Source organism: Pristis pectinata, chromosome 23 (genome assembly GCF_009764475.1).
Source record: "Pristis pectinata isolate sPriPec2 chromosome 23, sPriPec2.1.pri, whole genome shotgun sequence".
NCBI lineage: Eukaryota > Metazoa > Chordata > Chondrichthyes > Rhinopristiformes > Pristidae > Pristis > Pristis pectinata.
This window is the reverse complement of record NC_067427.1, coordinates 13,515,095-13,535,905: the sequence shown is the minus strand read 5'-3', so window position 1 is coordinate 13,535,905 and position 20,811 is coordinate 13,515,095. Positions and strand designations below refer to the sequence as shown.

The 20,811-nt window shown below is 42.5% G+C and overlaps 1 protein-coding gene across 2 annotated transcripts in view; it reads left to right on the top strand.

The window, feature by feature from the left end:
• The window catches only part of cercam (cerebral endothelial cell adhesion molecule), a 72,065-nt gene extending 53,258 nt beyond the window's left edge, over positions 1-18,807 (top strand). For both annotated transcript variants that reach the window (XM_052037257.1, XM_052037255.1), the window contains 2 exons: positions 10,567-10,826; positions 16,693-18,807. In XM_052037257.1, the coding sequence (XP_051893217.1) occupies positions 10,567-10,807 (241 nt within the window). In that variant the 3' untranslated portion in view covers positions 10,808-10,826; positions 16,693-18,807. The remainder of the gene's footprint in view (positions 1-10,566; positions 10,827-16,692) is intronic.
• The last annotated feature ends 2,004 nt before the right edge of the window (positions 18,808-20,811 follow it).

Sequence of the window (20,811 nt, the reverse complement as noted above, 5' to 3'; positions counted from 1 at the left end):
GGATGTAGATCAGGGTTTTTTCTAGGTTGGAATAGAAGAACGAACTGGTCACATCTGTAGCTTCCAAGGTTGACTGTAGTGTGCTGGTTTTGGGTTAGAATGAGCCTGAGGATCATGATCTGTTCACTTTAACCACAAAGGGAGTCGCTGAGATGCCCGAGCTATTAGAGCAGAGCAATGTTCAGGTCCATCATTGTTGCAAATAAGGGTCTTGATGTTCCAGGTCACAACCTTCATATTGAGGAGTGAAAGTTGCCTGTGCAAGACTTCCTTTAGTGTGAGATGGGCATTGCATGCCAGCTGCCGAATGGAGTTGACAGTGTGGGTTCTGATCCGGTGGCAAGGGGGACCAAGATTACAGGAGACGATGCCACTGCATCAACATTAAGACACGCACAGCTGGGCATGTATGTGCCTAGGTGCCAGTTATTGTATGCACCTGCTCAGGCACAGGTACCTTGGACTTTGCCTTTTCCCCTTTCACTCTCGATCCACCCTATCTCTGAAGCTCCATCCTCAGTGTTCCCACTCACTTCATTCTCTCCACCTGCAGATCTCCCTCCCATTACACTTTCCCTCTCTCTTGCACCCTGCTACTTGACAATCCCACTAACTTGTGGGAGATTCTTGACCATGATGACATTGAAAACATTAAGTCCATCATTTGGAAGTGCACTGAAGCCTAGCAGAGAGTATTTTATACATTCATATTTGGGATCTGGGCATCAGTGGCAGGGCCAGCATTTATTGCCCATCCCTACTTGCCCTTGAGAAGGTGGCAGTGAGCTGCCTTTTTGAACAGCTACAGTCCTTCTGGTGAATGGACTCTCACAGTTCCAGGATTTAGACCCACTAATGAAGAAGCACTAGCAATATCTTTCCAGGTTACAGCATGCCATTGGTGGAGGGAATGAACGTTTAGGGTAGTTGGGGTGCCAGCCAAATGGGCTTCTTCATCCTGGATTGCGTCAGGCTTCTTAAGAGTTGTTGGCACTGTATGCGTCCAAGCAAATAGCGGTGTTCCATCACACTCCTGATTTGTGCCTTAATATATGGTGGAAAGGCCTTGGAATGTCAGGAGGTCAGTCACTTGCCACAGGATACAGTCACTGACTTGCACTTGTAGTGATGGTGTTTATGTGGATGGTCCAATCGATTTCTTTGTCGGTAATGACTCCCAGGATATTGAAGGAGGGGGACTTGGCAATGGTGGTACCATTGAATAAATGTTAGGTGGTTAGACTCTTTCGTGTTGGTGATGGTGACTAACTGGTATTTCTGTGGCACGAATGTACTTGCATGCCCTTACCTGAATGTTGTGTAGGTCTTGCTGCACACAGGCATGGGTTGATTCATTTGCTGAGGAGTTACAAATGGAACTGAACATTGTGCATTCATCAGCAAACATTTGACCTCATAATGAAAAGAAGATCGTTGATGGAGGTGTCAAAAATCGTTGGTCTAGAACACCGCTCTGAAGAACTCCTGTTTGATGTCCTGGGGCTGGGGTGAATTCTAGTGTACGTCATGAGGTAGAGCTTTGGAGTGTGAGTTATTCATTGGGCCCAGTCAGGAGTTGGCTTGTAGCCTGTGTTTGGTGTCCCTGCTCTCTATACTTGTTAAAATTGTCTTAACTGCCTAAGTGCAGAGCAGCATTTTGTGGAGGATCCCAAGAGGCCATTTTCTCAGGACGGAGGGGTAGAACTGTGGATATGGCCTTAGGATAAAGGGTCAGGCATTTTGTTACAGAGTGGCTTGTGAATCTTTTGAATTCTCTTCCTCCAATGGGCTGTGCAATATCAGTCTTTGAGTATTTTCACACCCGAGATTGGTCAGTAAAGGATTAAGGCGATTTGGGGATTCGGGGTGACACTGAGTGGCTGATCATGCTAAGGAACTATATTGCCTACTGCTTCCATTTCTTATATTTTTATGCAGTACTGCAATAAATTCCATACCTTAGCCATTTTTTTCCCAAGGGATATATCATGCCCTAGCTTGAGGGAAATGGTCCTGCACAAGTGCCTTACAGTGCAGCCTCTGTGACACAACCTGATATAAATCTGCCTTTCACACATAATGGAGCTCTAAACCTATGACAATCTTGTGAAAGTTCAATGTCTTCAATACACCCCATATGGCTTTGCTTTCTTTGCAGGAAATCACACCAAACTCTATTCAATATACACAAACTATATTCACTACAGAACTGAAGGCAGTGGTTGGCTTATTGTGCTGTGCCATTATTTTGAGGAGAAACAGGTTGTGTATCTTTTCTTGTAAAGTTTGTCTAATGTTTATTTACGAAGAAGGCTTCTGTAAGTGCAGTGATTCCTACTTTTAAACACTTCCCCTTATGACGTGATTATACCCCACTGCATTCTCTGACAGCATTCCTGTTTGCACCAACTTGCCAAGACTTGGTCTCATGGGTTGTTCATGGATCATCCTCAAAACACCTCACCTGTCATCACGCTCAGGCCAGTAGTACTAGAGCTGTGCCTGAGAAAGCGAGAGCAAAAATGCATTTGGCCGAGTGTCTTGAGCATTGTTCCTAAATATGGCTCTTTGGCACTGGAGAACCATTTATACATAATTCCTCTCTGTAGCTCTTGGAGAGTGTGCAGTATTCTGTAATAGAAGAGGCTGACTGCTGAGCACTCTTACATGAAAATTACTTTACCCGCTGGCTGCCTAGGAAGTAGCATTTCATTCAGCACCTGTTTCAGTTCATTATTAGAGCTAATGCTGGTCACACAGTTGGCAAGGGCAGATCTGTACTCCTTTACATGGTCAAGTCACTTGTTAGATAGGCTGTTTCAGGCACTGTAGTGAGCTGGTCACTGCATTTGAATGGCACCAGCTTAATCTGTCACTTCTGAAAAGTCAACTGCTGTAAATAAGCTGCTTTGTGATGGGTCACTATCAGGGGTGATTTACCATACAGTTCCAAACAATCTCCAGTGGATGATACAGTAATGTGCAGGATAAGTTAATCTGCATCTAACCAAATGCAGTCTAACCGTTCACCTAATGCAGTCACATGCTGAGGAAGTGACGTGGGAAGTTTATTTTGCACCCAGCTCTTACAGACCCAAACCTAAGAGGTCCTGATGTTGCTGCAGAAGGAGATATTGCAAAATATTCCATTTACAACTCTGGCATTCTTCAGTGTAAACCAAACCCGCTTGGTGAAATGGCCATGGATCTGCTCACAGCATGGCAGATGATTATCCGGTGTTAGTACCTTTCAGTGTATCACATTGATGAGTCGATGCTGTAGGTGTTTAAAGCAGTAAAGTCTAATCATTGTTCAGCATTAATGATCTCTGGATAGTGTTGAAGCTTGTTCGGGGAGTTTTGCAGAATAGATTCTAATTGTCTGTTTGGTCTGCTGCCTGGGATCATTATTATATGTTTTTAAAGATTGAAATCTGACGTTGAAACACATCATGACAGATTTGGGGCTCCCTTCTCTTTCCATCTTCTTTCTCCATCCCTTTGCTTCTATAATCCCTGTCCTCCCTCCTCCAATATCTCCCTGTCCTTTTGCGGTTGTCTGAACGAACTGCGTTAATGTTGAGTCTCCACTGTTAGTGTTAAGTGCTCACATTGTTAGGAGTAGCTCAGCCAGCTCTAAAGTAAGAAATCTATCTACTCTGCTCCAACAATGAGCCTCAGACCAAGACACACAACAGGAGACATTACTCTACTGGTATGGAACTTGGCCTGTTAACAGGTCTTCCAGAGTGTGTTAGTCTGATTGCTAAATTGACCTAAATTAAAGACAGCTCTGGGCTATGGGCCTACATAATTTTAACCCTTCACAGGTAAGAGAATTATTCTCCTTGCTGCACTTCAACTTTAGTCCCAGTAAGAGCCATTGTGTCTGCATATGCTGCATCATACATCTGTATTCGTTCTAACAGTGGCAATTGTGAAGGTGGAGAAAGTTTATAAATGAGCTTATAACAGGAACACAAAAACATAAGAATATAGACCATTTGGTCCATTCAGCCTGCTCCACTATGCAATTGAGTCATGGCTGATCTTATGCCTCTAATCCACTTTCACAATTGATCCACATATCCTGATTCCATTAGCATCCAAAATTCCATCTATCTAAGCCTTGGACATATTCAATGATGAAGCATCCACAAGTGTTCGTGGGTAGAGAAGTCCCTCTATGTGAAGGGCATTCTCCTTGGCTCATTATGAAATGATTAGCCCCTTGTCCTGAGTCTGTGTAGCTCTAATCCCTCCCAGCCTGAGGAAACAAGTTTTGTGCCATCTGCCCTGTCTAGCACTCTTGGTATGATCACCTCTCAATTTCCTTGTGTGAAAATTTTACAAATGACCTGACATTTCCAGTGAACAAGCATACTGCAATACAAGTTTTAGAGGAATGGACAGATAAAAGGATGATGCACCCCATTCACTCACCTTCCAGAGGGTGACTGCCACACAATTTGAGGACCAGAGAGCCCACAGAAGAAGTAGCAAGAAATATGACAAATGGACCGACAGCTTTTATAATGCATCCCAATTCTGAATGTGGCTGTAATATTTGCTCACTATTTTTATAGTGCATCATATTTCACACCAACAACATGAGGGTGACATGACAGACATCTTACTTATTCAGAAAGTTTGGCAAGTCTCTGCAAAGTAGATGCACAATGTAGAATATAGTGGGAATTGTCAGTAACACGTTAGCTTTACAGATCTATGGGCAAAAACCAACCCAAATGAATGGTAAAGACAGAAGTTCAATTATTAAGATATGGTTGGAGTCAGATCTTGCGTAGAGGAAGGTAGTTGTGGTTATTGGAGGTCAATCGCCCAGACTCTGCTGTCAGCAACTCCCAAACCCATAACCTCTACCATCATAAAGCATCACCAACTGCAGGTTCCTCTCCAATTTGCACACCATCCTGACTTGGAGATATATTGCCTGATGTTAATTGTTGTTGGGTCTAAATCCTGGAACACTCTGCCTAATCGTATCATGGGGGTACGCACTGAAACTGAGAGAAACGCAGATTGACACAAAAACACACGAAAACCGGCAAAAACACATAAAAACGGCCAAAAGCACACTAAAACGCGCAGAAACGCACTGAAACTGTTAGAAATGCAGAATGTCACAGAAACTCACTAAAACGGCCAAAAACCTTCATCAGGATTACACTATTACCTTCTCATGGGCAATTTGGGATAGATTATAAATGCTGGCCTTGTTAGCGAAACCCCCTTCCCAAAAAAATGAATGAATAAATAAATCACAGCTGTGAACCATGATACCCACTGATAATTAAAAGCAGTCCACCAAGCAAAGAACTGAAGCTTACAGATCTCTGCCTCTGGTGGGGACACAATACAGAACTTTCTCTCAGGTCAGGATTTCACAAAGTAACATCAATTATATTGGTGGCTGTTTCTGATTCTCTTGGAGGTCTGTTTAAGGTTGTTAGGCATCTTGGTTAGCTGAAAATAAGGGGAAATAAGAAGATATTTTGCTGCACTTTTTATGTAACACAGTTTAGTAGCTCTTTCTTCTTGAAAGGACTGCAGACATGACCCTTGCCTTGAAACCATTTCCAACATTCTAGTGACTTGGTAATATTTTATAATGTGCTGTGAGTTTTTGTTGCAAGTGATAGCTGGATGTCCTCCCACTGTTGTCAGTTGTAGGATTGTCTTATTTTGGATCCTTGAAAGTCCTACTTAAAATTGTTCATGGGATGTGCATCACACAGATGGAGCCCTTTCATTAAGCTGTTTCCTGTTTAATAGATGGAGGAATCCTTCTGAGGCACTGTAGTCCTTGGGAAGCTGTACTGTTGACAAAGAGGGATATTGAATCCATATGGTGGATGACCGATATTAAGAAGATGGGCAACTTAAGAACCATTTCCACAACATTGCTGCTCTTGCTCTCTGATGGTCAAGGTCGCAAGGGAGCGAGGCGTGATTCAGTGCTGGTGAGATGTTAGAACATAGAACAATACAGCACAGGAACAGGCCCTTCAGCCCATGATGTCTGTGCCAAGCATGATGCTAATTTAATCTAATCCCATCTGCCTGCACATGGTTTATAGCCCTCCATTCTCTGCCTGTTCATGTGCCTAAATGCTTCTTAAACGGTACTATAGTATCTGCTACCACCACCCTCTCTGGCAGTGTGTTCCAGGCACTTACCACTTTCTGTGTAAAACAAAAACTCCCTCAATAAATCTCCTTTAAATTTCCCCCATCTCACCTTAAAAGCTATGCCCTCTGGGATTTGACATTTCCATCCTATTTACCCTTTTTATGCCTCTCATAATTTTATACACTTCTATCAGATCGCCCCTCAGCCTCCAACGCTCCAGAGAAAACAATCCAAGTTTGTCTAACCTCTCCTTTAGCTAATACTCAATTCTGTCCCTCAGAATCTTCTCCAATAATTTTCCTACCACTGTATGGCTCACCAGCCTATAATTTGCTGGAATATCCTTATTTGCCCTTCTTAAACAAAGGAAAATTATTGGCTATTCTCCAGTCCTCTGGGACCTCGCCTGTGGTTAAAGAGGATACAAAGATTTCTGTCAAGGCCTCAGCAATCTCTCTTGCCTCTCTCAATATCCTGGGATAGATCCAATCAGGCCCTGGGATCCACTGTTTATGTTCTTCAAGAGACCCCAACACCTGCTCCTTCTTAATATTGACATGCCCTAGAATATCAGCTTAGCCCTGCCTGATCTCTGTGTCCTCCACATCCTTCTCCTTGGTGATGTTGCAAAGCATCCTGAATGCAGTGTGTCCTGCCTCCACGGAGCACTGATGATGGTTGTGGAGTCTAGTGAACAGAACAAATTGCATCTGTCTTCTCAGCTACGATGAAATGAAACTTCATGTGGATTCAGATGTCTCTGTTATTGTACAGTGATATTTGAAGCAATTGTATGAATGAGTAGTTTGATTGGGGGTAAATATTTGGTTGGTTATGATATGTTACAAGGGAGAGATGTCCATTAATTTTCATGCGCTGTGTAAAACATGGGGCAGGGACTTGTGGAACTGTACTAAACTGGAACTGTTGTTGTCTTCATGTCTGAAGGAAGAAAGCTCAAATGGATTGAAGAAATGAGCCCATCCTATGATAGTTGGGTTCTATATTCAAGAACAGCAAGAAATTGGCTTTAAATAATCCCACCAGGTCTAAAGGTGTTTCATGGAGATAAATGACTCGAGAGGCACAGGCTCCTTGGCACTCGTCAGTGTGAGTGGATACCCTGGAGGAATCAGGAACTCAGCGGAAGAGTCTTAAGTGAGAAGTAACCTCAAGATAAACCTGATAGTGTGTGCTGGTGAGAAGGTTCTGAACCTTAACATTGGAAGCTATTGGAAATAGTCCAGAATAATAGGATTAAGCACTCAAGTGGATACTCCCCTCCAACCAGCTGGAGAGAGCTTAGTCTTTCAGCTCTGCTTTTAGTTGACAAACATCACCCATGTGAAAGCAAGCAGCGTAACAGATGCTAGTGTTCATGCGCCATTACCTTGCGCTGAGGAGGCCTGTGCTGCCTCACTGGACTGTGCCAGAAAGCTACACGCAACTCATCTCCACTGCACAAATTGGCAGGATCTCCAGACAAATGATCAATTCCAGGCTAGTTAGGAATCTTTTTTTCTTTTTATTATTGAGTTTTCTTGGCAGGGAACTCAAATTATATAGTTCCTTAACTTTTTTCTTAAAAAAACAGGTGCTCAGAAACGAAGTATCTCTTAATTGTAAACAGTGTGATATTCCTGCAGCTGCTGGAATGGCAGCAGGGCAGAAACATTCCACAAAGCTTGGCAGAGTAAGCATTATAAGGAGGCTCTGGTGAATCAAAAGAATGAATGCAATAATGAGGCATTTCTCCAGATCCAGGCCTGTCTGTTCTTTGGTGTGTGTTTATCTTCTATGTTTGGGCTGGGATCTTCCAACTTCCTGAGGGGTCAGTTCTATAGAACTACAAAAGAAACATACAATTCCACACCCAATACTACTGAAAGGTCATTTTAGAGAAGGCGAGTGAGGCTAACAATGATCGAGTTAAACTGGTCACATTTATCTTTGGAGAATGTTAAACCAATCCCTTTACATTTGTCATACTTCAGAAAATCTTATGGCGTGTGTACACTTTCTGGTTATAACATTTTCCTCCCTATTGTCACCTTTAATGCCACATTTTTTTGCCACCGATTTCCTCCTTGGAAGGAAGGCATTTGATCCATAATGCCTGCTAATATGCTTACTCCCACTGTCCCACTTTTAGTTTATAACCCTGCAAGTTCCCCACTGCATCCCACTTCCAAACACCCTTCTGTACCTACAGTGGAAAGTGCCACTGTACTCATCTCACTTTTTTGTCTTTTTAAGCACCTCCAGTTTGCAACACACAGCAAATGATCAGAAATCTTGGTGCAGAGTTTCCATTTTGAGCACAGCCACTGATTCAAATGCCTTGCACTTATTTTAAGAAGTTTTTTTTACCCCTTGAGTTTCTGCTCTAGCTGAATTAGATAACAGTGAGTGCAAAATCTGCCATAAATCAATGCAAGCAGGCACCATTTTAAGGATGTATTTTAAAAAAATTCTTGACATATTTAAGAATGCTCAGTTAGTGCATCTAAAAATGGGTTTACCACAAAAGAATAAGCATTTTTAACCATTGTCTGGTCCAGCTCTGGTAACATAATTTTAAATTACTGAAAATGCTTTATCCTAATATAGAAACATAATGTGGTGTGGAAGTCAGTACCAATATAAACTTAAAAAATATACATACAACTCTGTAAAAGTCTGCCAAGTTTGCAGTGGGCCTGGCTTCGAGGAATGTTTTTAAAAATTAACCCAAAGGATTGCAGAAGCTTGATTTCCACTTAACACAATTTGTCAGATTAAAATTCCCCAGAGGTTCTGCACCAATTTCAAGCAAATTTTGCAAAGAAGACCCCTGTTTAATGTAGTTAAAATCCTTATATTGCAAATTATCCTCCAGATTCTGGCTTTAAACACCACACTCAGTTCAGATTCTCACTCTGTTAAGAGATTGATTAATAGAGTATGAAGGTGACACATGTTTGGTTCCAAAGGACAAACACTGGGTTCTAGAAACACGAGCTTGTGCACAAACACAGATACTGCTACACCTTTAAGGAAAGTTAGGCAGAAAACTGGAGAGATGAATAATTTCTCTCAGAGGACTAGAAATTGGCCCTCACATGTAACTAAGTTGGCTAGTGGAGGGAGAGAGACAATTATTTTCCAGCCAAGCTTCCATCATGTTAGAAACTGCTGTTTTGCTGAGTGATAGTTAACTAAGTAATTATGCAGGAGCCATATATTTGAAATCAGCGTGACATCACTCCAGCTCGTAAAAGTAAATAATGTGCATTATATGACGTACAAATATGTTATCCGACCATCCCATTCACTTGAATGTAAATAACAAGAGGATGTTAAATCGTATCTCCCACTGAGGGATGTATATTATGTGCTGGCCTTGACACAATGAAGAACTTGTGCTGGCATGTAGAATGATGTAATGCCTCGTACTGCTCTGCCGGTGTGCAGACTCACATAAAAATTGACTGGAACATTCTAGTTTCATGTTATTGTTGGCCACAAAGTGGAATTCCGACATGAGTTGATTGTCGAAACACGGAAACATAATGACTGTTTGAGTATTTAATATTCTTGAGCTTAACGCCATGAGGAGCAGATTCATTGTAGGGTGCTGAGATAAACCAGACAGAACACATCTGCACTCTATATTGTGGAGTGAGGTCAACCCTGATGTTGTGCCAGTTTATACAACGTTGCAGCAACCTTCAGAAGCCCCGAAGCATTTCCAAGACAACCAAATCCTTTTGTGATGTGGTTCTTATCATGGTGTAGAATGCTATTGTGGCAGAAAATACTGTTGTGGTATAGTCACGCTTTTGTAATGTGTGCTGCTGTTGTAGTCTTGCAGTGGACTGGGAGAGTTAATGTTTGGTAATGGGTAAAATGCAGCATCTTTCCATACACTGCATGGGTGCTCGTTCATGTTTCTGTTGTTGGGGAGGTTTTGACTGGATTGGGCTCAGCTGGGAGCCCCTCATCCCTCCTGCTGCTCAAATGACTTGCTGAGACTCATGGGCTTGGGTCTCCTGTGTCTAGACTTCACAGCATGCAAATTTCCACCCACATTAGTGATTGGAATTTCTCACCCATTCAGAGCCTCCTCTGTCATGGTCCGTATTGGGACTGGGCTCACACAGTAGAATGGCTGCTTGAGCAAACTGTGTGGAACTTAGCTCCAGGAGGAGGCAGCAATTTTAGGGGAGGATGGGATCACTCAACAAAAGGAGGCCTTTGCCCTAACGAGAAAGCAACCGAGTTAGTTCTAATCTTTCCCCACAGCTTTTCTGGTATCTATCCTTCAACCGTTACGAAACTACCACTGGATCCGCTTCCACCATTCTTCCACCTGGTGCACTGTTTATGACACCAAACCAGGAAGTTTGTCAAATGTCTTTTTTTCCTTGCAGTGAGGAATATAAGAAAGTTTACCCCAAACGAGACCTGTTGGCATTTTCTGTCCACCCTCTCCTGGTGTTCCCCACCCACTATACTGGAGATCCTGGATGGTTCAGCGACACTGAAACCTCCACCATTTGGGATGATGACCTGGTGAAGACGGATTGGAGTGGCTCTCAGAAAACAGTGAAGGCCTCGCAGGCAGGAGCCTCGCGTCAGTCCATTGGATCTGCCTCAAGGGATGAACTGTAAACCTCAGCATCGGTGTAAGGTAAGGCAGAAAAAAAACACGACTTGCCAAATAATCTCCTCCTCCATCACAGCCAGGAGGTTAAACTCCTTTGCCTCAATAGATCAGCTGGTAAATGCAGACCAGTAATAGTCTTGTGTTCAATTCCCAGCATTTGCTACACTGATCCAGAAGGGCCATTTGGCCTCAACACATCCTGAACCACCAGAGAATCAGGATTTTATGGCACTATTTCACTCTAGTTGATTCAAAAATGAGAGTTGGGGAGGGGGTTGGTGAACAGTATTAACTTGCATATAGCATCATGAACAGAGTAAAAGTGCTAGGTGGCCCTCTGCAGAAGTGATAATCAAACAAAGTTTAACACCCATTCCTATTAGCAGAGATTGGACAGGCGAAGAATGCTTGGCCAAAGATCTTCATGGAATCTCCCAAAGGAGGAGGGAGTAGTGGATCGAGGGGGGATTTGCATTTGTAGGCAGTGGGACAGAAATGGAGGAATGTGGAGGATCCTGCAGAAATGGGGACAGGGCGATGAGAGTTGATTTGAGGTAATGCAGATCTATTCCCCCTTCCCCTGAAGGTGTCAATTCCTTCTGGATTATAGTTCCATGAATGGCATTACCAAGGGGCAATGCCATTCATGGAACTATGATCCAGAAGGAGTTGACACCTTCAGGGTGCTTATTCATTTTTCAGGATCTGGGCATTGCTGGCAACCCCAGCATTTATTGCCCATCCTTAATTACACTTGAGAAGCTTCTTGAACTGAGTGGCTTACCAGGTAGATTCAAAGGATTGTTAGGAGTCAACTAACTTTGCTGTGGGTCTAGAGTCACAAACAGACCAAACAAGTTTATGTTCAAGTTTATTGTCATAGGCATACGTACCCAGGGTACTAATGCTATGAAGGTTAGCTTTTTGCAGCAGCAACACAGTACATTACAGACATTAGCTAACAAACTTAAATTAACAAATTGTACATAACTTGCACAACAAAATAAACATAATGACGTTAGTGAAAGTTGACAGAGAGAGGAAAAAAAAGCAAACCAAGCAATGGCGGTAGATTTCCTCCCCTTAATGACATTGGGACATTTGTTAACCAGATGGGTTTTTACGATAATGTGGTAGTTTTGTGATCATCTTTATTAAAACTAGATTCCTCCCCCACTTTCCAAAGTATTTGACAAGATTTCAATTCCACTGCTGCTCTATCAGGATTTGAACATGTTTCTGGATTATTAGTCCACCAGCTACCTATTAAAACACGTGCAGATTCCATACAAATTCAACACCATTTTTGCATATATGAATTGTCGCATGTATATCAGTCCTCATTTTCCAGCATGGAAATCATTGGGGGGTGTTTGCAGCTGGAGGAACCCCCAGCTGAAGTTTTCTCCGTCACTGATCCAGGTATATTGAGGCCAGGATACATGGGACTTCGCTAGGCCTGTACAACTCAGAATCAACAGCATTTCTACTGGGGGAACTAATCTTCAACATTCCATTTTCAACTTCCCAACGACACCACTCCCCACCATCCCCAACTAGATCACTTTCATCATCAGTCTAAGTTGTAATAATTGCAGTGCTCTCAGAGGTTAGGAGTTAGTCTTCTTACTTGGTCACTATTCTGGCAAATCCATCAGGACATGTTCAGAAGCCAGATGTATTCTCTGGTTACAAGTACCTGCATTTATTTGGATCCATTACAACCTATGATCCAAGGTTCTTTATAGTTAATGAAATACTTCCATACAATTATTCCCATTTGAGAAGTGTGCTTTGCTAGGAAGTCCAGCAATTAATGCCTGTCCCCCAGTTCCCTTTGAAAAAGTGATAGTGAGCTGCCTTCTTGAACTGCTTTAGAGCTGAAAGTGCTCTTGCAGTGTTGTTGGGCCTAGACTTCCATTGACAATGAAGGACCAGTAATGTACTGTCCAGCCAGGTCGGTGTGCAACTTGCAGGTGTTCTCATAAACCCAGTGGTCACTGCTGTAATACAGGAAACCTTGTTGCTAATCAGCAACTCCTCAAAACAGCAATAGGAGGGTGACCAGATAATACATTTTGGGTTATGTTGCTTAAAGGATACATGTTTACCAAAATACTCAGATAATATTATGGGATCCAATACATGTATCTGAGAGACCAAACAGGGCCTTATTTTCACTTCCTATTGGAATATGGCACTTCCCAGAGTGCTGTATTCCCTCAGTGTTACTGGGGTTTTGGCCTAGACTTTTGTTTGTGTGTGTAATGTGGGGTTTGAATCCACAACTTCATGACTTGGCAAGACTGCTAACCAGTAAGCCACCCTGCAACCAGTGTTGCATTCCAGCAATCTGTGTCTTGTTGCGTATGAGCTCAAATGTTTTGAAGGACTGGAATGACCATTCACCCATATTTAAAAAGCCAAATTTAGTGTTCCTGTAAATATAAAGAAATGAATCTATTCTTAGAAAGTGAGTTACTGAGCTGTATTATTTTGAGTGGGTAATGAGGATGCTCTAGCTATAATCAGTGGAACTACCATGCATGCCAGGCAACTTGATCTCCAGTGTTCCCAGGGATCTCCTGGCGTGGAGCCTAGAGCTTCCCATTACACTGTGAACATATGTTGCAGATGTCTCTCGGACTATGGATACACAGCTAAGAAATGCGAAGCACAAGAATAACTGTCGACTGAGTAGAGCCACCATTCCTAAAAATGCATGGGGTCACTGCACAGGCTACATGCCCGTGTTAGAAATCACTACTCCAAAGACCAGAACACTGGAGTGCAGGATGGAGGGAGTGTGAGCTGGCATTTAGATGAGGTTTTAAACCAAGGCTTCACCTGCTCTCTCAAGTAGGTGCTAAAGATCCCATACTATCAGCTCAAGAAGTACTGTGCTGTTCTCCTTGATGTCAATATTTACTCCACAACCAATATCTCTTTGACCATTGTTCTACTGATATTTGTGGGATTTTGCTGTCTGTAAATTGATGTCACATCTCCCACATTACAACAATGATTACTCTTCAGTAACCTGTAGAGCATTCTGACATCCTGCTGTTGCAAAAGGTTATCTAAATGCAATCTTTTTTCCTTTTAATCTGAAAGATATCTTCTTTGAACATAAACATTTACAATTCTGCATGAAATTATTTGGCTTAAGCTCTCTTGATTAGTTGGAAGTGCTCCCCCTGATGGCTCAGTGGGTAACTGCACCACAATTAGAACAGAAAGACAGAAACAGAGAAGACAAAAGAAACTGTACGTGCTGGAAATATGGAAGAAAAAAAATACAACGCTGGAAGAACGCAACAGGTCAACTGGCATCTGTGGAGGCAAAAGGTGTAAGTCAGCATTCGGGTCGAGACCCTGCATCAGTACTGAGAAGGAAGAGGAAAGATTGCCAGTATACAATAGTATGGCAGGGAGAGGATAGAGGCTGGTAGGTGATAGGTGGAATTGGATGGGGAGGGGATGATGAGCAGATGGAACCAGGTGAGGGGAGGGGATAGGAAATGTGAACAAAGAAAACAAAGTGGACAGCTATGTTTGGGAGAACACCCATCACCTACCAGCCTCTGTCCCATCCACCCATTATCCCCTGCCCATCTGGTTCCACCCATCATCTGCCAGCCTCTACCCCACCCATCCACCACCCAACATTGTACCACTATGTACTGGCAGTCTTTCCTCTTCCCCCTCAGTGTTGATGCAGGGTCTTGGCCCGAAATGTCACCTGACACTATTTGCCTCCACAAAGACTCGAAACATTCCACTTAAATCTGTTGGTTACTCTTGGCAGGTGTAGCAGCAGAAATATTCAGTCTTTGGGCCATTGAAAAGCATCAGTGATAAAGAAGAAAGATTGACATAAGGATGTCCAAAAGTACTTTACAGTACTCAAAAATAAAAAAATAATGTTGGAAATGCTCAGCAGATCAGGTAATATCTGTATGTCAATGTCAAGTTTATTGTCATATGCATAAGTACATGTATGCACAGGTGCAATGAAAAACTTGCTTGCAGCAGCATCATGGGCACATAGCATCATTCACAAGAAAAACAAACCATACACAATTTTAACAAGAACGAAGAATTAGAACAAAAAAAATCCATTGTGATGCAAAGTTTTCAAAGTGGTCATAGTTTTGCTTAACTGTAGTGATTAGGGTTTTGCTGGTTGGTTCAAGAACCAAATGGATGAAGGGAATTAGCTGTTATTGAACCTGGTGGTGTGGGACTTCAGGCTTCTGTACCTCCTGCCCGATGGTAGCTGCAAAAAGATGGCATGACCCGGATGGCGGGGATCTTTGATGATGGATGTTGCCTTCTTGAGGCAGCACCTCCTGTAGATACTACCAATGGTGGGGAGGGATGTGCCTGTGATGTATTGGGCAGAGTCCACTACTCTCTGCAGCTTCTTGCATTTCTGCGCATTTGAATTGCCGTACCAGACCATGATGCAACCAGTCAGGATACTTTCAACAGTGCATCTGTAGAAGTTTGTTAAAGTGTTCGATGACGAGCTGAACTTCCTTAACCTCCTAAGGAAGTAAAGACACTGGCGCGCTTTCCTTATGATTGCATCTATGTGCTGGGCCCAGGACAGGTCATCCGATATGTTAACACCCAGGAATTTAAAGCTGCTGTCTCTCTCCACCGCCGATCCCCCAATGCAGACTGGCGCATGTTCAACTTCCTTCCCCTTCCTGAAGTCAACAATCAGGTCTTTCGTTTTGCTGATATTGAGCAAGAGGTTGTTGTTGCGGCACCACTCAACCAGGTGTCCTATCTCACTCCAGTAAACTGACTCATCGCTGCCTGTGATTTGTCCAACAATAGTAGTGTTGTCAGTGAATTTGAAGATGGCATTGGAGCTGTGCTGGTCACACACTTGTGTGTATAGAGAGTAGAGCAGGGGGCTCAGCATGCAGCCTTGAGGTGCACCTGTCGAGAGGGAAGGAGCATTAACATTTCAGGTTGATTATCTTCTAGCAGAATCTTTGATGTTTATAATGTAGGAGAAACAGCCACCACAAATGGCAATATGATAGTGACCAGGTCATCTGTTTTTGGTGATGTCAGCTGAGGAATAAATATTTGTCAGGATTCTCAGTCCATTTGAAGTGTCTTGACCCGAAACGCCAACTGTCCATTTCCCTCCACAGATGCCTGACCTGCTGAGTTCCTCCAGCAGTTTAGTTGTTGCTCCAGATTCCAGCATCTGCAATCTCTTGTATCTCTAGTCAGAATTCCCTGTTCGTCTTCAAAACTGTATTGTGATCTTTTATGTGCTGAGTGGGTAGCTAAGGTGTTGGTTTAAAAGTTCATCCGAAAGATGACATCTCCACTCTAGAATATTCATTCACATGTCTAAAATGAGAATTGAACTCACAACCTTCCAACTGGGTATGAGAGTGGTACCATGGAGCCAGTGTCCAACTCCTCTGACAATTCCCCACTGGCACTAAACAACAGAAAAGGAAGACTTTGAGCATGATTATGGTCCTCTTTCCTCCCCAATCCCTTCTGCACCACCTTCTCGTCAAGAGTATAGCTTGCTATCTCTTCTACACTGCATATATACACTCTCACAAAAAGTAGGTGGTGAGCTTAATTAACAATTTTAAATCTAACCTTTGCTGAATGGATATGAAGTGACACAGAACCGAGGCAGAGATATGGATCTGTTGTGATATCCTTGACAGAATATTGTGGAGGGCTTGTTTCAGGTCCGATGTTCCACTAGTTAAATTCTATTTCCAAGGTCAGCCCAGATCTCTGGGATTCTATTCCAGGCAAAAGCAGAGAGAAAAAAATCTTTTAAAAAAGGGAATGAATTTCTCTCTTTTAATTAAAGTAAACTCTTATTTTTCGTTCTTAGTTTTCAGAAAATGAACATTCTCAGGAAGTTGGTGTTTCAGACCGACAGAACTGCCAAAAGATGAATGAAGATCGGCCAGCTGTAAATGTTGTGAATTTCTATCAAAGCTCATCTGCCAGATGCAGGCCGCACAGCTAGACAGAGATGCTTGAATGAGGAGCAAAATTATTCAGTCCCATCTCAGCACTTTAACTGTGTGTAGTGTGAAGGTGGCACCCATTACCTAAAAGGCACAGCCCTTAAAGGCAAAACATTGAATAAAATGATCCAGCTCATCAACAAGGAAAACAAAATATTGTGCATGTAGATAGATCCTTCAGGACCTTTGAACCGCAAAAGCCAATTTATAACCTGCCCTAAACATGACTCGTTCCCACTATGTAGTCAACAATGTTAAAAAGAATGCCTTTGCTTGAAGCAGACAGTGTCGGAACTTCCTGCTGGTCCGGCGTGCTCCCAGTGTTAAGAGGCAGCAGGCCATTTATGCATAGAAAGGATTGGTGCCCTGGTTGAGATCATAAGAGGGACAATACAAGTTAAATGTCAAGTACAGGCAGAATGGAGCAAGCAGCCTCTGTGTGTTGTACCATTCAATTATTCTGTGAATTTGAGTAAGCAACTGTTTGAAACTCCTGGGTAGTAAAAGTAGGGTAAAAGACACTGCAGGATGTTGGAGACCACATCCCTAAATAAGTATGCCCTCACTCCACTGTCTTCTCTAAATGGCCATCTCCTGCTGAGGAAGTAAACCATGCAGTTAGAAGTTTCCAAATGATCTGATCTTAGCTGGCACAGTGATGGCAGCAGAGGCACACCTGGTCCAGCATGGAGTCCCTGAGATAGAGGCCTACATGCAAATACTGGGAGAGATCAGTTCCTCTGTGATTGAACAACACCACAGCTAGTGGGGTATCACAGGCAAGACTGCAAAAGCAGTTCATAGAGAACAACCAACTGATTTAAGACTATTTCAGACTTTAATACCTCTAGTGGCCCATGGTCTAGATATTGAAGACTATACAATAAAATGAAGCAATGGGATGACTTAAGTTCAACCCCACACTAACTTTAGAAAAGCAATCCTTCCCCTATTCACTATCTTTGGTGGGGAAGATGAACAATTCAAAATGTTTTCTTAAAATGCTTCTAGCCAATGTAAAAATAGAAATGTGATCTTTCCAACAAATTTGCAAAATTGACTCCCAGCTATGTCCTTTCGTTTAATTGGTTGAAACTAAGTGTTGTATTTCCTCTCATTGAAAAATACCTGGAGGTTCAGGGGTCAGGTTCTAAGACTGAAGAAACTCTAGCTCTAGTCTTAAAGTGGATTCATAATTAGTATTGAGTACAGAAAGGGTGAGTCTGAAGCACCAGTTCAGGTTAAACCCTTATAGGGGATGCAGAAGTGCAGGTTCAAACTGAGAAAGACAAACTCAGGACTGATGTCAGCAAGGCCACCTTCACGGAGCAGCAAAGCTCACAGAATGGACTCTGGAGAACATCATCCATGAACAGTTATCTGGTACAATGGGCCATGGCAGAAGCATGCCAAGCCTTTCCAGCAGAGGAAGTTGCAATGGGCAGAAAGTGGCCTTCCTCCTGTGTCCACCTTGTGACTCAAGTGTTGGATTCAAATGTGCCTTTTAGAGATGGAATCATAACTGGGCAAAGGTTTCTCTGCTCTCACGCTCCCTGCTGCAATCTTGGTCACTCTGTCTATCAATAAATGGACAGATGTTCACAAGTTGTATGTTTTCTTTTATAACACTCTGTGGAGGACAAAAGTTCTAAACTGGGAGCAGGGAAGCAGAAAACCTACCCTTCTGGTCAATCAGTAACGCCGTTTTGCAGATCTCTTTGTATACTGCGTTTCATTGTAAATCTGTAAAAATGTCTGACTTGCATGGGGAGCATTTCCTTGGGATGTATCACTGTTGTACTACAGATTAATGTTATCTTCACCACTCTTTACACAGTTCAGCTGGTCTGAGTTTTAAAAAAAAGTCATTGTAAATTACATGTTTGTTTTTTCCTCTTTTTCTTCACCAGCTCCTTTCTTGGACAAAGATGCATTTTAATCTCCATGTTAATTAAAGCAAAAACCTATGTGCCTGAGGAATTTTTCTAAGACAGACTCAAAAAGATTTCATTAATGAACCAGGGTTCACTGAGGAGCCCAGATAGGCATGCTGGGAGCACCACCAGTCTCACTTAAAGTTAAAAGTTAACCTAGCGAAGCTGGAGCACAGGATTTAATGTGCACAAAACAGCATGCAGATCTAACCAATCTCTTGACCAACAGATTAGATCAAACTCTGATTCTGCCACATCTAGTCATAAATGGCAATGGACAATTAAATAGCTAATGGGAGGCACAGATTCCAAGAACCACTGTATCTTTAATGACTGTTGTGCCAGATTGCGAGTGTTAAAGATAAGGTTGAAACATGTTCAAATGTCAAGTCATATACAGCAGAGAAACAAGCCCTTCAGCCCACCAGGTCTGCGCCAACCCTCAACCACCTATTTACACTAATCCTATATTAATCCCACTTTTATTCTCCCCACAGTCTCTTCAACTCCCCCCAGATTCTACACACCAGAGGCAATTTACATTGGCCAATTAACCTACCAACCTGCACGTCTTTGAGATGTGCGAGGAAACTGCAGCACCCAGTGGAAACCCACTTGGTCAAAGGGAGAGCGTGAAAACTCCACACAGATAGCACCCAAGGTCAGGATTGACCTGGCTTTCTGGTGCTGTGAGGCAGCAGCTCTACTAGCCTTGCCATTGTGCCAACCTCTAATGTTCAGCTAAAGTGCTGAGGAGATGATCCATCTCGGCTCCTTCCTGAGATCTCTGCCATCACAGAAACCAGTCAATCCAATTCATGTGATATCAAGAAATGGCTCAGTGCAGCAAAGGTTATAGGATCAGGCATCATCCCATCTGTAATAATGAAGACCTGTGCTCCAAAACTAGCTGATCTTGTGGCCAAGCTGTAGTATAGTTGCAATACTGCCAACTACCAGACAATGTGGAAAATTACCCAGGTATGACCTATTCACAGAAGAGGATAAATCCAATCTGGCTAATTACTGCCCAATCAGCCTATTCACAGTCATCAGCAAAGCGATGGAAGTTTTGGGTTCAAGTTCCACTCTGGAGCTTTCATAAAATTCTATCTGATGTTTAAATGCATTTCTAAGGGTGTACTATGATGTCAGAGGTGTCATTCTGCAGATGTTAAACTGAGCCCTGTTGGTTGCATATAAAATAGTAACTTGCAATAATTCTGATCCAGACAGTGCACAATTTATAAAGCACTTTGAGTGTAGATAATGATTTCATCACTTCAAATGTATAATAAAAACTGATAGTGAGAGGACACTGAAAGTTTGGTTGAAGAGGGAGGTTTTGAGTTTTTAAAAAGACAGTCAAGGATGGAGCTGCACTTAACAAATTGAAGTTGTAGCTCCAGTGCTGGAAGATATAAAGGCACAGGGGCGAGAGGCTGTGAAACAGTATTCAGAGGACAAGAACAGATTGGAGGATGGATGGGGCAAAATCATGGGAGGACTGGTAGACAAAGATTTTCAGGTGAATTAGCTGACAGAGGGATCCACTGCAAGTCAGTGAGGTTGAATGTAAGAAATAGTAGCTGAAGTAAATATACAGCCCCTTGTGCCTTGCTCTGTCATGCTACAAGATCATGGGTGATGCTGTGCCTCGTCCACTTTCCCACCCAATAACCACATCTCCCAATTTCCTTAGTCTCCAAAAATCTATTAATCTGATTCTTTAATAAACTCAATCACCAAGTATCTGAAGGCACTTGAAATTGTTAAAACATTTACAACTCTATGCATAAAGAGATTTCACCTAATCAGTCCTAAATGGCTGATCCCTTATCCTGAGACTATGTCCCCTATTACTAGATTCCCTAGTTAGAGAATTATTCTTCCCCCACCCCACCCTTAGCTTCTTAGCATCTACTGTCAATCTCTCTCAGAAATGACATTACAATAGATTAAACTTCAAAAGTACTTCTAGCAGTAAAGCATTTGGGGAGGGTCATAAGATTGTGAAAGGTTTCATTTGAAAGTAAGCTTCTTTCC